The sequence below is a fragment of the Solea solea genome, chromosome 1, assembly GCF_958295425.1.
Source record: "Solea solea chromosome 1, fSolSol10.1, whole genome shotgun sequence".
Lineage (NCBI taxonomy): Eukaryota > Metazoa > Chordata > Actinopteri > Pleuronectiformes > Soleidae > Solea > Solea solea.
The window spans coordinates 19,731,754-19,748,260 of NC_081134.1; the positions used below are offsets into that span (position 1 = coordinate 19,731,754).

At 41.6% G+C, this 16,507-nt stretch overlaps 1 protein-coding gene across 1 annotated transcript; it reads right to left on the reverse strand.

The window, feature by feature from the left end:
* Positions 1-254: 254 nt before the first annotated feature.
* LOC131472966 (protein Niban 1-like) lies at positions 255-16,119 on the reverse strand. The gene is made up of 14 exons (XM_058650475.1): positions 15,397-16,119; positions 12,755-12,885; positions 12,525-12,662; positions 11,737-11,854; positions 10,873-11,037; positions 7,474-7,589; positions 7,258-7,362; positions 6,825-6,987; positions 6,537-6,715; positions 5,999-6,145; positions 5,456-5,566; positions 4,679-4,786; positions 4,425-4,536; positions 255-2,469 (listed from the first exon to the last, which is right to left on the reverse strand). The coding sequence occupies exons 1-14, from the start codon at positions 15,449-15,451 to the stop codon at positions 647-649; spliced, it is 3,471 nt and encodes a 1,156-aa protein (XP_058506458.1). The 5' UTR covers positions 15,452-16,119; the 3' UTR covers positions 255-646.
* Between the last annotated feature and the right edge of the window lie 388 nt (positions 16,120-16,507).

Below are 16,507 nucleotides of genomic sequence, written 5' to 3' on the forward strand. Positions count from 1 at the left end.
ACCACGTTTGTGTCCATGAATTTGTTCTTTACGCAGAGCGCTACGGAACCAGACTGCGCTTCAAACGGCAACAAGCGAGTAAACCATTAGTGAAAAATACACAACAATAAACTGAAAATACAAAAACATAGCAGTTCTGAATATTTACTTTGTCACTCTTAGGTTTCATCAGGGGAGTCTCCCTGGAATTTACACGGTAAAGTGGATGACGTCATTAAAAGGTGATCAAAATGAAAGGAAAAGTCAATGTCTGTCACCTTCAATAGAAATAGTGATTTTTATCAATTTAAAGAGTGTTGGAGATGAACTTAAGTACACTAATAAACATGCTGTTTTTAATATTTTAATGCAGAAATGTTACATATTACACTGTATAACAATGGCAAAGGAAACTCACTATTGTCTAAAAAATGAAACAAAAACAACTAATTACAGTGTATCGTTTGGTGTGAGCTGAAAAGAGAAACAAAGCAAATGAAAGCAGTTGAAGGAAAAGGTTTGGTACAGATTAAAAAAAACTTTAGTATATATAAACTTTAGAGTGTAGTATATAAAATGTGATAATATGAACAGATTACTTTCCCTCTCTCTCTTCACTGTCCCATCAGTAAGAGTATTTTCATGTGTCTTGCAAGTCATGTGACTGTCATTGTGTGTTGCTGCTGTCGGGACAAGGCCTCACTATTATCTCCACCTCAGTGATCTCCGTCACGAGATCTCTGATCATCGCCACGCTATCCAGTGGCAACTCAGCAGAACTTTCTGACTGGGATTCCATCAGCTGTGGATTTTGTACAAGCTGTTCTTCTACTTCCTCTTCCTCTTCCTGTGCTTTTCCCATGGGCTCTTCTTTCTGCTCCTCTGCTCCTCCCACATCATCTGTTGTTTTCTCAGCCTCACTATCTTTCTCTTGATAAGCTACTCTCCTGCCAGCCGCGTCCTCTGCTTCTGTCTCTTTCTGCGTCTCCTCTTTTACCCTCTCCGCTTCCCAGCTGTTCCTAATTTGTCCCGTTAGGTAGACAGCTCTGTCAGTCATCCTTTGTGCCATCATCTGCGTTGCCGTGGTGTCGCAACTGATCTTCTCGCTGACTGACTCCAGGCCCATTTTCGTCATACTGTCTGTGTCAGATGGTGGTGAGGGACAGAAGGGCTGGACAGAAGCGGCGTCCTCCTCTGATGTTTGGTCCAAATTTGCATGTTGATCGCTGGATTGCGATGAGGGCAGAGAGCACACTGAAGATGAGGGAGAATGTAGGATATGATTGGTGGATTCTGGGATAGCAGATAGGTCAGGTGTTTCAGAGTCAGCTGTGCTCGAGTCAGTCATCGATGGTGTGTCACTTCGAGGCTGAACGTCATTATTAGGTTCCTTTGAGGGAGAAGCCTCCTCATTTGCAAATTCATCAAACTCTTGTGTCACAACGATCGCGGGACACAAAGGTGCCGTGTTCTGGTCAGCACCTTGAGTGGTGCTGGGGTCAGATTTGTCTTCAGAGTGAAGTTCTGGGCCAGTCTGAGCAAGATCATCAAACTCTTGTGTCACGACAATCACAGGAGACAAAGGTGCTGTGTTCTGGACAGCACCTTGAGTGGTACTGGGGTCAGATTTGTCTTCAGAGTGAAGTTCTGGGCCAGTCTGAGCAAGATCATCAAACTCTTGTGTCACGACAATCACAGGAGACAAAGGTGCTGTGTTCTGGACAGCACCTTGAGTGGTACTGGGGTCAGATTTGTCTTCAGAGTGAAGTTCTGGGCCAGTCTGAGCAGGTTCCTCAAACTCTTGTGTCACGACAATCACATTAGATAAAGGCACCATATTCTGGACAACACCTTGAGTGGTGCTGGGGTCAGATTTGTCTTCAGAGTGAAGTTCTGGGTTAATTTGAGCAGGTTTATCAAAGTCTTGTGTCACGACAATCGCGGAACACAAAGGCACTATGTTCTGGACAGAACCTTGAGTGCTGCTGGGGTCAGATTTGTCTTCAGATTGAAGTTCTGGGTCAGTCTGAGCAGGTTCATCAAACTCTTGTGTCACAACAATCACTTTAGACAATGGTGCTGTGTTCTGGTCAATACCTTGAGTGCTGCTGTGGTCAGATTTGTCTTCGGAGTGAAGTTCTGTGTCAGTCTGAGCAGGTTCCTCAAACTCTTGTGTTACAATCGTGGGAGACAATGGTGCCCTGTTCTGGTCAGAACCTTGAGTGGAACTGGGGACAGATTTGTCTTCGGATTGAAGTTCTGGGTCAGTCTGAGGGTGAGCTGTGACCGTCTGAGGCCACCCCTCCATCTCAGGAGCAGATTGTTGTTTTTCGCTGTCCATGGCTGTGGGCACATTTCGACCATGATTGGCTGGACTGTCTGGTGCAGAGCATGGAGGCGACTGTCCCAACAGACTGTACTCACTAATGGCCAAATCAGAAATGTCCAACAGGCGATTGTTGCTCTTCTTATTCGCACCGTCGTGGATGACTGAAGGGGAGAAAGGTGAAATTTATGTCAGACTTAAATTATTCATGATAAACAATACAGATTCAAGGTGATTGGACCAAATGATATTACTAGATACTACTCAGCACATTCAGCAATGCACACTTGACTGATGCACTGTTTGTTGGAATACACTACACCACTCTGATCAGTATTGAGAGGAGAGGGTATAAAGAGCAGTGATCCCTCACTTTTGACTAACCCACCCTGAAACTCTTTTCCTGTGTCGTTCCACGCTGGTGGAACAACCTACCGAGCACTACCAGAACACGGGCGTCCCTGCCTATCTTCAAAAAGCTCTTGAAAACCCAGCTCTTCCAAGAGCATCTTCTGTCCTAGCACTTACCTTACCCCCTCCCCTGCATCTCCTTCTGCACTTGGATCCACCTTGGCACTCTCATCTTCTATCAGTCCACTGTCCCTATCTAGTGGAGTTCTTTCCAAGACTACTTCTATGCAGCTTATTCCTCTTATGTCCACCTGAATCTGCAGGTTGTGGGTCGACGCAGACGTCACTTGTAGCTAGCTAGCTAGCTCGGCGGGTGTTATCTGAGCCAGTGGGTCAATTTGCATTCCTACCCTTACCAACTTGTTCTTTCTTTTTAAGAACAAGATCGCGGGTACAAGTGGCTGAGATGGGTTTTCTCAGAAGGATGGCTGAGGTCTCCCTTTGAGATAAGGTGAGAAATGGGGTTGCCAACCGTCCCTTGAAAAACGGAATTGTCCCGTATTTAGAAACAAAAGCACCCGTCCCGTATTGAGCAGAAAAGGGACGCACTTTGTCCCGTATTACTGTGAGAGTCAAAAAATAGTCAGTAAAATGCCAATGGAAAATGAATAACAGGGTGCTTTATATAAAAACTTACAGTAAACTTGTTAGCAGGTCCTGTCCTGCTCTGTGACCAATGAGCTGACAGCATATTCACACACGAGTATGACGATACAGAATACGCTTATCCCATTGGTCGAGGTACTGTTGCTCACGGAAAAGATAGCGGAAGACAACAAAGCAGCATGGGTGACAGTGACACAGACGCCAACACTGATTTACGGGGCGGTACACCTTCGAGCAGCAATGCGAGTAGTACTCAAAACAAAAAAGGATGCAAAAATACCGAGAGGATTGGGAAAAAGGAAACACCTGGGTGGAAAAAGTGTGCCGGCGTACTTTTTTGAGCCCATGGTGGACTGACTTACCTAAAACAGCATGCTTTTAGTCGTGGGCACATGCGAAACATAAGGGACAACAAAACTAGGGGAACCCTAGTTTTGTTGTCCACCAGGCAACGCCAGAGGCAGATATGGTATGTAAAGAACGATTTTTTTTTTTGCAATGGATGTCATCATTGTATGGACAAAGATATTATAATATTATTATAAAGTACTCAAAAATATGCATCTAATTGAATTCAGGTTTGAGTCAAATAGTTAAAAAATCATTTCACTCACAAAAAAGGGGGCTAAAAAAATTCAATACGCCAGGAAGGGTGAAGGCAATCGGGTCGACCGGCCCTGCCAATGAGGTGTCCCTTATTTATTTTTCAGGGAGTGGCAACCCTAGTGAGAAGCTAAGTCATGCAGGAGTAGAGCTGCTGTACTTTTGTGTGAAAAGGGGCCAGTTGAGGTGGTTCAGGCATCTAGAAAGGATGCCACCAGGGCACCTCCCAAGGGAGGTATTCCTGGCACGTCCAACTGGGAGGAAACCTTGGGGCAAATCAAGGACTAGGTGGATAGATTACATCTCCTTTCTGGCCTGGGAGCACCTGAGTATCCCCAGTCAGATTTGGATGATGTAGCCAGGGAAAAGGGGCTTGGGGCTCTCTGCTAGAGCTGCTACCCCTGTGGGCAAGCAGTTGCGATGGATGGATGGATGTTGATTTTGTTGTCACGGGGACTTTAGAGATTAAAAGGTGCATTGTGTGTGTGTGCCTGTTTACCTGTTTCTATCTGTGCACTCAGGATGTTCCTCAGTACATCATCATAGACGTTATGAATAAGGATGAAGCTGCTGTAGTCAGAGAAAATGTACTGCTCCAACTGCTGCAGCTCCTGCACACAGAAATCACATGTTAACACTCGAAGTAAAAACCAAAATGCTGGAATAAGATGATAATAATAATAATAAGAAGAAGAAGAAGAAGGAGAAAAAGAAGAAGCAGGGAAATAGAATGAATGTGCGTGTTACACCCACATTTTTCCACCTGCTGTCCATCCTCCTGGCAAGAACAGGCAGAGTGATTTCCAGCAGAGCCTCCTGGTAGAGCCTCCTCTGGACAAGTCTGCTATCATAGTCCAGCTGCTGCTCTCACACACACACATATACAAACACTTAGAGAGAGCAACAATGCTATTTTTGAACCTTACAAAGATATTTGGGTGGGTCCATGTGGGTGTAAAAGGCATTTTGAACGTTAAGACTTGTTTTTTAAGTCAAGATGAAAGGTTTTTTATAGTGTAGTATTTTTGCCACGTATGCCCACTCAAGTCTATGAATCCTTATGAATATGTTTGCTACTTTATCTCACTGATATACAGGAAATTGAAGTTTTTGTTGTTTCATAAACTGTGAAACTCTCCCACACCAAAGTCCATAGGGAAAATCAGCGATTTTACATCATGGCAAACAAGAGTAGTGGATCCAAAACTGCCTCCATTCGTACATTCAAATGTGTAATTTTGTGACTTTGGAATTTGAATCCAAATCCTTTTTTGGATTTACCTAAGTCACACAAACTGTTAATACAATGCAGTAGACCTCACTTCTCTCGTCCACTACAGGCTAAAAATGCAAAGTTTCTCCATGGGGTTTGGTGCAGAAGTACAATCAAATTACAAACTTCACATAAACTCCCTTTTGTTAAGTGGCCAATACATGTTGTGTCCCTGTTGGATTTATTTTAACCTCATCATATGTATTGTTTATACGTTTACTGCAATGATATTCAGAGGCGGTGACGTCATTACTTACCTTGAGTACTCTGTCTTTAGCTCTCTTCATCTTGACAAGAACTTGAGAAGACTGCAGTTTGGCTGATGATTTAAGGAACAACTCCAAGGTGTACACAGCACTGTCTGCCAGCTGGAAGTCAAACATACAAAAAAAAACAACTATATCAGCCTTTTCTGACTGGAAACTTAAGTAGTGTGCTAACTCCCCTGCACCATAGGTGAATAGGTGAATTTGAATTAAGATTTTCAAACACTGTCACACAGTGACAAAATCTCATAGATTTTCTAATGGAGGCAGCAGTTGATCAGCTGCTCTACACTGTGATGTAAAAATGTTGATTTTCTCTACGGACTTTGGTGCAGGGAATGAGTGCTTTTCAATGCCACACAAACTTCCGTTTAACTGCCATAATGTAGCCTAAAGACAACATTAAAAATAACTGACGTTACTCAAAATGAGTACGTTTTATTTGGTTACTTCCACTAATGACTGAGGCACATGGGAGTTTGGTGACGTGCAGGTGGACATGACTGAACCTCCAGCTGCAGCAGCTCTTCATACCTGCTCCATCTCCAGATGTGCAGAGTGAACCAGTCTCTGGGTGCTGCTCAGTCCAAATCTCTGCTGCAAGTCCCCGAGTATCTCTGTCAGGTTCTTCACCTGCCTGTAGCACGGCTCCAGACTGATGGAGCGCAGCGTGAGCAAGACCTGGACACACGTGAATAAAAACACAACAATGATGCTGTGAAGCTTTCAGAGATAGTTTGTGTCAAACCGCAATCTGCCAAGAACAAGCAGGAGACTGGCAGACTCTACAATAGTTTAATTTTGCCATTTAACAGCTTTGGACAGGGAACTTAAGTTTGTAAAACGCTCACTCTCCAGCACCAAATCCCAGATTTTCTCTATGGACTTTGGTGTGGGAGCATAACCAGTTTGCATAGTGACAAATAGACTTAAGCAGGCTTAATTTAAGTTGCAAAAAATATTTTTTTCGTGCTTTACTGCTGGAAAAACGAATTAAACCCTAACCATGTGTCAGTATCTCATATAACCACACAGTCAGACAGATAAAGGACACATACTGTATCTCTCTCACCTTGTTTGTCTCCTCTGTCCCTTTTGCGTGTGTGAAGACCGAGTCCATCTGCGTGTGCAGGGTGTGCTGCATCCCCTGAATGCCTGCACTTATGTTCTCTGCCAGGACTTCAAAGATGGAGGACAAGTATGGCGCCACAGACTCGCTGTACAATCCCTCTGCTTCATCACAAATACACACTGGAACACAGACAACAAAATGACTGTTGGACTCTTAATCACAAAGTTCATTCATCCTCTTGAAATGTAATCCAAGTTGTCAGAGTTGTCAGAGCTCAGTGAGCCGTACCTCTGACTTTCTCCTCCAGGAAGGACAGCGAGGACACAATCTGGTCCAGGTTGGACCTGATGAGCGTCTGATCGGCTAGTGCGGTCTGACGACACTTCTCCTTCAGAGCGTCCAAACTCGCCGTTAGCTGTGCGAGCACCATTGTGTAGGTGGCATGCACTGTCTAAAAACAAACCATAAAAACACTGGGTCAGAAATGTTGCACACCACATCACACAAATGCTGACCGACAGGTCTACTGACTCTATACTGCCCCCATGATTATGGGTGGTATTGCTCCGTTTCGTCCGTCATCGTGAGCTCCCCTGTGAGGCGCACGATGACGGATGAAATGAACGTAAATTTTGTACGAAAAGCTCCGTCCATGAGTATACAGTAAATGGGCAAAATTTACTTGGTGAATTCCTGTGTGTCTTATTTTCATTTAACTTACCGCCAGCCACTGCCGCATCCTTTCACCCTTCTTGCCCTTCACTCTGGACTGAAGCTGACTCTGTAACCATGGCAACACCTCCTCCATCACCTGGGAGGCCAGAACCTACACGTGGGTACAGGACAGGGTCGATTGAGAAAGTACAACAGGGCACCGGAGACCTTGGATTCATCGCGAATGGAGAACATTATTTTGTGTGAGCTCGCGTGCACTGACCTGTTCCTCGGTGCCCAGCAACATTTCCCAGGATTCATAGCAGCCGTTGGCCTGTCGGTAGAGCCGCAGCGCTCTGATGTAAGCCTGGCTCTCATAGGTCGACTCACACCACGGATCTACAGGAAGTGAGGAGGACATTTTTGGAGGAGTTCAGTGGAAATCGTGACATAACTGTTCATAACTCCTGTAGAACTCAGAACATAAACACATCATCAAAGAACTCTAACTATCTTTGTTACTCGTTACTACCAAATAAAATCAGAAGAAGAAGAGTTGGTATTATGTTCTGTATTGATATAGAGCTTTTCTAGTCTCGCTGAGCTGCTTTGCACTACAGTTTTCACCCAGTCACACACTACGACATGGGGTTAAGTGTCTTGCTCAAGAAAACATAGACTTGCAGAGTCAGAAATTGAACTCACAGCCTTCCAGTTGAAAGGCAACTCACCCTACCACTGATCCACCATTGCTCAATCCTAACGCTTCACTTTCTAACTTTACTATTACTTCAAAAACTTAAGTACATTTTTCATCAGAGAATTCTTTTGATACTTAAGTACAGTAAATGTCGTACTTTAAGACTTTTACTTCAGGAATATTATAAAAAAAAGTGGCTTCAACTTCTACCAAAGTCATTTTCTGATAACATACGTGTACTTTTACTCACGTTTACCTTTTAGGTACTTTGTAGAAGACTGTAAAGATCTTTTAGAGATGTACAGATTAGTTAAATAAACTAATACAAACTTTTTATACCACCTGAGAAAACCACCTTGAGCTCTCGAAGTAACACCAATATCATCAACATTGAAATACATTAATGACTACAGCAGCCTGAATGGACATAACTGGTGGTTGTCTGTTCTGTTTTAATCCCCATTAAATTGTCTCATGTGGTCCAGTTGCCCCATTAAGGACTGGACTTCCTTTTCAAAACAAACCAGTGTGTGATGAGTTTGAGGAACAGAAAGCTCCTGCAAAGCAGGACACACTTCCCTTTATCATCTTCGCCATCAGTATGAATCATACTGATGCAACAAAACACAAACCGGCATAGATTTGTTCCTCACTGATGTCACCGTCACATGATGTGAAGAGATGATTGTTGCAACAACAACAAAGAAACTAGAAGCACCATCACCACACACATCCTCACACCATTCCAACCTTTATTGACCTTTATTTCTGGTTGGAAGTTCAAGTTTGTAACCTGCTCACTCTCCTGCACCAAATTCAATAGAGAAAACACTGTAATTTTAGCTCATGAGGACACAGAAGCATGAAGTCTTCTACCGCCTTGTTTGGTGAATTGGTGTCACTCCGGTGAATCCAAATAAAGGTTTTTGACAATAAAACCACAGAATGACTCATGTGAGCTTAACTTAACAGAGAGGAGGTGGATCAACAGGTCCTGTGTGCAGTGATGTAAAATTGTCATTTCTCTATGGAATTTGGTGCAGGGGAGGGAGCAGTTTACAAAAACTTAAGTTTCCAGTCTGAAAAGGCTGTCGAGTGGTGATTATAAAGCAGCAGAGGTATTTTTGAGATATTTTAATTGGGTGAGCATTTTGCTAAGTGGCTAAAATGTTTTTTTCCTCTAGTCCTCGCTGGCTGCCATGTCCTCAGGGAGGTTCTCAGCACACAAATGTATGCAACTAAATGTTCCAGAAACAGAATGCCCTCATAATGATGATGATAATGATTTTAGACTGTGCGTCCATGACTTCAGAAGACATACATGACACAATTATTATTTACACATTCCATTAGAGCATGCTAAACAAACTATACCATCAGTAAACTGCAGAAACACTATCTTTTCTTTATATTCTTCGACTCAGTTTTCTGGAAGGAAAGTCGTTTTGTGCTGCTAAGTCGAGACGTCATGAGTCAATTTCAGCAAATAACTCCAAATTTAAGGTAAATGACAAAGTAAAGTAGACAAAATTGGTGATTTTTTTAGTTTGACGTGAATCAATAATCAATGTTTTTTGGAAGTAAAAGTCAAAAATGGTCTTGTCTCTTGCTTCGGTTGATGGTGGCTGTGCAGATATGACGAGCCACGTTTCCGCAGCCCTGTGACTCATAGCACAGCAGATTGTATGGTTTGCATCCGAGCTAACCACACAGGAAGTCAACAGCATTAATATTTTTATCTGTCACCGGGGCAACCCCCACCACCACATGAGACGAAATGAAACATGATCTAATGCAGACGACCACTCTGCCATAGGAGGTTTGAACATTTTATATCTGTTGAATGGACCTTTGATTGAAGAGGATTCACTTTTGCAAATAAAGTAAAGAAGAAATACCAACTCTGGGGGTTGCAAAGGTGGTGGTATGTGACTAAACTCCATTTAAATGTCATCATATAAGTCACAATGAAATATAATGCAATGTGGTGTACCTCAAGGATCAACACTAGGACCGTTGTTATTGCTTTTTTTTATCTAAAAATGGATCCACAACTGGTTTCACCAGCACACATGAAATTCAGCACACACAGATTACTACAAAAAAGTAATTCAGACCAATGACCTTAACCCAACAGGAAGGCAGCCATTTTGCTGTGACCAACTATTATAACTAAACCATACAAGGTCTAATCTGAAGCAAACTTACTAGGATTGATTATAGTTCCACGTTAACAACGTCTCTGATGAAATTCCACTATAAATTATGTCATTTGTTTTCAACAGTTTGTCATTTTTGAGTATCATTTTACCTGCATTTTTCTGGATGTTGTTTTCACGAGCCACAACAGGTTTATACTACCACACTCTTCATCTTCATGTTATTTATGTGTGTTAAATAAATTAAAACTAAAAGTTCTGTGTTGCCACACATTTACTGAAAACACTGACTACACACGCCACTGGGGAGATTTATAATATCACCGTCTTAAAGATCAGGATTTAGCTGAATTTCCACCTGTTGCTATAGATGTTTAAAAACAAACAATTAATAATAATGAACAAAAATCATGTGTGAAACGACTCATACATTCATTTCTAGAGTCAGTTTCTCAATAGATTTCACAACAACACGACCAGAAGTGAGCAGAAAACCACAAACCGGACAAAAACCCTCCTCCAGTGGCATAAGTGTGTTCCACTTCTTGTTATTTTTTTCCGTTGGGTCTGATGAAACCATAAAAAATTATTTGGCAAACTCATTTTATTGCTTATGCACTCAACTTTTCATACGTAAGAGGAAGTTTTGTTAATTTTTTGATAATTTGTCTCATCTCATTCTTCAAAATGAAGTAAATAAAAACTATTCCTTTATGTTGGCAAAACCTTTTTCAGATTTTAGGCCTGTTCTAACTGTAACAAACTACCACAAAATTAAAAAACTTTGAGTGAAAACATCGGCGTGTGTGTGTGTTCGTTTTACCGAGGTTGCAGTGTCTGATGCAGGACTTGATCGCAGACAGGAAATGATCTCGTTCCTCTTCCTGTTGGAAGAGAAAGCAGGTGTAGCCAGCGTACGGCAGGTGCAGATACACAGCCGGCACTTCTGGAGATGACACCACCGAAGAAGACGACTCGTCCTTCGCTCCTAAACAGACACATGATAAAGACACACAGGTCATTTAACGCACATGTGATACACTCACACCTCATTACCTTTGTAAAGTTTATGAATTAATAATATTGGCCATATTTGTTTATTTTTCTGTATCGGTCAGTATCAGTCAGTATCGGTCCGATACTGGTCACAATTACTGGACCAGATATCGGACAGATAAAAATGTAAAATCCATTACAAAACCCTATATGTCGCCGTTTTACTTGGCACAAACTGTAAAAATGTAAATAACATAAGTTAAAGCATTTTAGCTGAGTTATGTTTGGGCTGTTATTATACAATATTTGTTACACAGTTGGAGAATTGTGTCTCTGAAATGACTTGGCACAAATGTGTCATTAACGGCTTCATACGTTCAAAAATGGTCCAAAAATTACCCCAAAAAACGGTAATAATTTTCCAATTACTGAGCAAAGTACTTGTCCTTTAGATGATGTGTAAGTTGGGAAAGACAAATTTCTTTTTATTTCAGAAATTGCCATGTTTGCTTGTTTTGTTTTGCTTACAAAGGTAATAAACAAATAGTAAGATCACAAATAATATTATTACTTTTGATACAAATGAATAAGTGACATTATTACCTTTAACATGCAATGAATTGCCTTGATGGGTGTTAACACATTTTTTACTGGAAAATATTATGTGTACATAGAAATAAGTCAGCACTACCGTTAAGTATGCCGGCACAAATTTGCTCTAGGTGAGTTCTTGACTCCTCTCCTGTGATCAGCACACTGCCCCCTGCAGGCTGAAGAACCAACTTAGCAGCACTTTTGTGGTTGAAAGACTAAAATAGGACAAATACAGAGAACACAGAGGGGGGGTGGACAAAGGTGCGAGATGTGTCAGACACCAAATAGACAGTTTGACATTTAAAATGTTATTTTAAAGGGAAACGAAATGCTCATCTACTAAAATCTACACCAGCTGAAGTCTAATAATATCTAATAGCAGTTAGAGCGCTCCCTCCTCTGCACCAAAGTCCATAAAGAAAATCATAGATTTTAAATTATAAGACATAGGAGTTGTTGATGCAATGCTGCCTGCCTTAGTAATATCACATGTGTTATTGTTAGACGCCTTTTTAATTTAGATTGACAAAAGGGACACAAAGTTAGTAAACCAGGCAGCAATAAAGCGGCAGCTCCTGTGGCCCCTGTGAGCTAAAAATGCTGATTTTCTCTATGGAGTTTGGTGCAGACGAGCGAGCGATTTGTAAAGTGATGCAAATTAAATTTTCCACTTGGGAAAAGCTGTGTAATGTTAAGATAAAACATAGATTTTATTAAGTGAGCCAGTTGTTAAGTGGACACAAAACCAAGCAAGGTCATTTATTGTGATTCATTTATCGACACGTTTAGTTTTGGCGATGTTTTCTCACATGTACACATGAAGAGGTGCATGCAGTACAGCATGTACCCGTCTTACTGTGCTGCATGTGTGTTTTGTGCGTTTACCTCCACGTTGTCATGGATCTCCACGCTGTAGTCTCGCCTCAGGACGACGTACCTCTCCCTGCATTTCTTGCCATGCTCGTACCAGCAGGAGAATCTGACATTACCTTGATACAGCACCTCGTCTGCATTGTACCGAGGCTGACACACACACACACATAGAGAAAGAAATATATGAATAGATATTCAGACTAAACCTGTGTAAACTGATTTGGCAGGTGCAGCTCCTATACCCGTTGTGTGAGCAATAGGCCACACCCCTCTTTCTTAGGCTCCACCTCCTGGTGTAAGTGTCCAAAGTAGGCCGGGCCATACTGCTGACGGTAAAAGTCACTGAAGCTCTGGAACTTACTGTCAACAAGTCCTGGAAACAAAACATACATTTATGTCCTAATGTAGTCACAGGCCTTTACCTCTTTGTTATTATATATATATGAAAGTTTTCCACAGTTTTCGTGTGTGTGAACAAACCCCCCACAAAAAAATCAATCTTAACGACTGCAGTGCATATGTGTCGCCTCACTCTTTCACTTTCTCTCTCATTTTTCCCTTTCACCCCAACCTGTCGAGGCAGATGCCGCACATTTTTGAATCAGGTTCTGTCAGAGATTTCTTCTCTCCACTGAGGCCTCGCACTTGGGTTTCTCTTCTACTATTAATCAAGGCCTGAGCCACGAATGGCATTGTATATTAGATGCGTGGAACCTGTGGTTATCCTTCAGATTATTATTCTATCTGTAGCTTTGCGGTCATTTTTGAGGGGGTGAACATGCATAAAAACTCTTGAAACTTGGCATAGAGGTCAGGACTGGCGAAAATGCAATATTTGCATAGTTCCCGGACCCGGATCTCGGACAGAGGCACAATTGAGTTCCACCGAATTTCCAGAAACTTGGTGGGAAGATGTTATAGACCAAGACGAACAAAAAAGGCGACCGTAACCATGGCCTCAACTCAACAGGAAGTCGGCCATTTTGAATTTCGGCTTCTATTTTGGCGATTTGCAGCCTACATAAATGAACAAACTTGCAAATTTGTACTAGACACATCAAAGGTGAAAAGTTATGAAAGGTTTTGTGGATTCAAAACCACAATTTCAACCACTCGCCATGAAACAGGAAGTGCCCTATGACTTCAGGCATACACTGAGTTCCACCGAATGTCCCAAAACTTGGTGGGAAGATGTTATAGACCAAGACGAACAAAAAAGTTGACCATGGCTTCAACTAAACAGGAAGTAGGCCACTTTGAATTTTGGCGATTTGCCCCCTATGTAAATGAGCAAACACGTCCAAGCATGTTTGCCGTACCGACATAAAAAATACGATCGATCGAATAAAAGTGTGACTATTGAGTGAGGGAGACAGTGAGCACTCAGCCCTCAGCTGCACTCCCAGACTTGCATGGGGGACACTTGCGTGGGGACGCGAGGGCCCCATCATGACTGCGTACAGGCCTAGTTATCTATTTTTTCTATTATTCTATTGTATATAACAGAAGTCTATCTCCTTTCTATTGCATTTCTAGTTACACTGCCCTTATTGTGTGCTCTTTTGTTACTTTCAACTATTTATCTATTTCTTTTGACATTTACCAGCAAAGAAAGAATATAATTGCCTTATTGTACAATCTACATGTGACAATAAACTCTTTGAATCTTGGATCGATATTATTGTTTCTGCCTTACGATGCCAGTGCCTTGAAATAATAATAATAATACTACTACAAAAAAAATTGAAGGGCAGGACAGATATTTTCATCCGTTCACACGCACGTTCCAGTATTAGCTCTTATGTAATGGACTGAAATGTGCAGCAGAGCCCGCGTTTGACTGTGTTGTGATCATGTGGAAAAGTGAACACATATTTCTATGTCAAAAATCTAGAAATATTACTGCTAAATCTTGTATTGTGAAGATCACAGTGACACAGTGGAGGATAAATTAAGACTCTATGAGGACAAACTTGTTTGTTTTTTTACTTTTACTGTACAATAAATTATGGGATAAATTATTAGACCAGTTTGAACAAGATGTTATCTTGTTTCAATTCATTTATTCTGGATACCAGGGAAATTACTTTTTCCTGTTAGGGTCAGGGGTCACTGCTTTAATAGTGCATGTACAGCAAAATAACTATAAATTATTATTCCTACTAATGTCTTCCTCACAGTATTTAAAGTCTGATCTGTGTGGTCTTTTTTTTTTTTTTACATGGAGTTTGGCATATAGTTCACCAGTAGCTACAGACAGATCACACTGATAATTTGATGGGTTTGTATGCAGGTCAGTCGTAATCTGCTTGTTTTAAAAAACTGCTTGTTTACAGTGCAGAGACAGACAGCGCATGATAATGTAATAGTTGGAAATGGCCGTAATTACATTGTAGTTTACAGAGGAGATTAGGGACAGGATGTGTCTGTGTGCTGATAACATGTGGGAATGCACAAGTACAAAGTAAGCGACACTGCTCACATCGTCGTGAGTTAGTGTCATTACAGGTACTTTATGATAACAGTATAACTTTATGATGATGTTAAAATGATTATTCATACAACATGTGTATATATATATATATATATATATGTTGTATGAATGATGATGAGTTACATATAAAATTCATATAATGTATAACCCATACAGTGTAAGGTCCCGATGGAGATGGACTGTATATAACACAGATACAGTTACTGTTTCTGCTCAAACTAATACAAAAAGAGCTACACATATCACTTCTACTGCTTTTACTACTCACACTAACACACCCATATTCCAGTTTATGTACAGATTATACTCAGATTATACTGAGGAAGTCTGAGGGGGTGAAAAGAAATAAAGTAAGAAATGAGGAAAAACGTAGTGATGTCTCAGTTTTACCTTTAATGTGGCTGATTTTGGCCTCATCCAACAAGCCTGAGGAAGATGCTCCCATAATGTCTCTGCTGCTGCTCCTCCTTCGTCTTTTTCCTTTTCTCTACGTTTAAGATGAATTCAGTCACTTGTTCACACAGGAAACCTGTGAAGTGATGCACGGTAGCTGTGGACGAGCTGCTGTCAAGTGTCAGCTCATTTCCTCTGCTCTGTGTCAGTGAGTCAGTCAGTGTGTGGTAATGGGGGATGGGGGCGGGACGGTTGAAACATAGGTGAAGTTGTTACCACAGCGCACACACACACACATAGCCTCGCTCATACAGCCCCCTGCTGGTAGATACTGGAACTAAGCTGCCTTTTGTTTAAGTCAAAATACTTGAATGTTGATTTCATATCATTTCGGTATGAAGCTACAAGTGTTCATGGACACATTAAAGGTCTACAGTAGTGCGGTGATTCCCACAGTGTGGGCCACAGCACACTAGTGGGCTGTAATGGTACTGCAGGTACTGAGGGTCGCGGGGCTGCTGGTGCCAGTTAGAGCCCTGCGATGGAGCCCGACAGTTTAAACTTGACCCTTTAACACCTAACCCTCAAAATGTCCATCTGGAGTCCCTGCAAAAACTGTAGTTGTACACGAACACCAGATTGTGCATGTTTGAAATGTGAACAGTATAAAACATATTTAAAGTAACATTTGTTTGAGTTTCTGTCTCATTGTCCAAAAACAGGCCCCAAAAAATGGAAACTATGTACAGGCTGTTTTTTCCAACTCTCTCCTCTGTAGTGACAAAGACGCTGATTCGCCGGCTTCCTGCAACAGCACGAGTGAAATTACCGTAATAACCACACATTGGACTTCTCAGCTTTTCAAAAACTGTTGGAATTTTTTTCCGATAGCACAAACCATTGCCGTGCGCTAGTGCAAACCTGCCATCTGTGATGATACATGCTCGGTGTTAAAGGGTTAAAGCAATTTAAGCGGCGACGCGGCAAACTATTTTCTAAAAAAACTTAACATTGAAAGGAAACAGAACATACCCCATTAAAAGTGCTCAGATAAGGTCAGAGGTCTATAACTGGACAAGCAGCTACAACAAGCGTAGTTCTTCTTCTT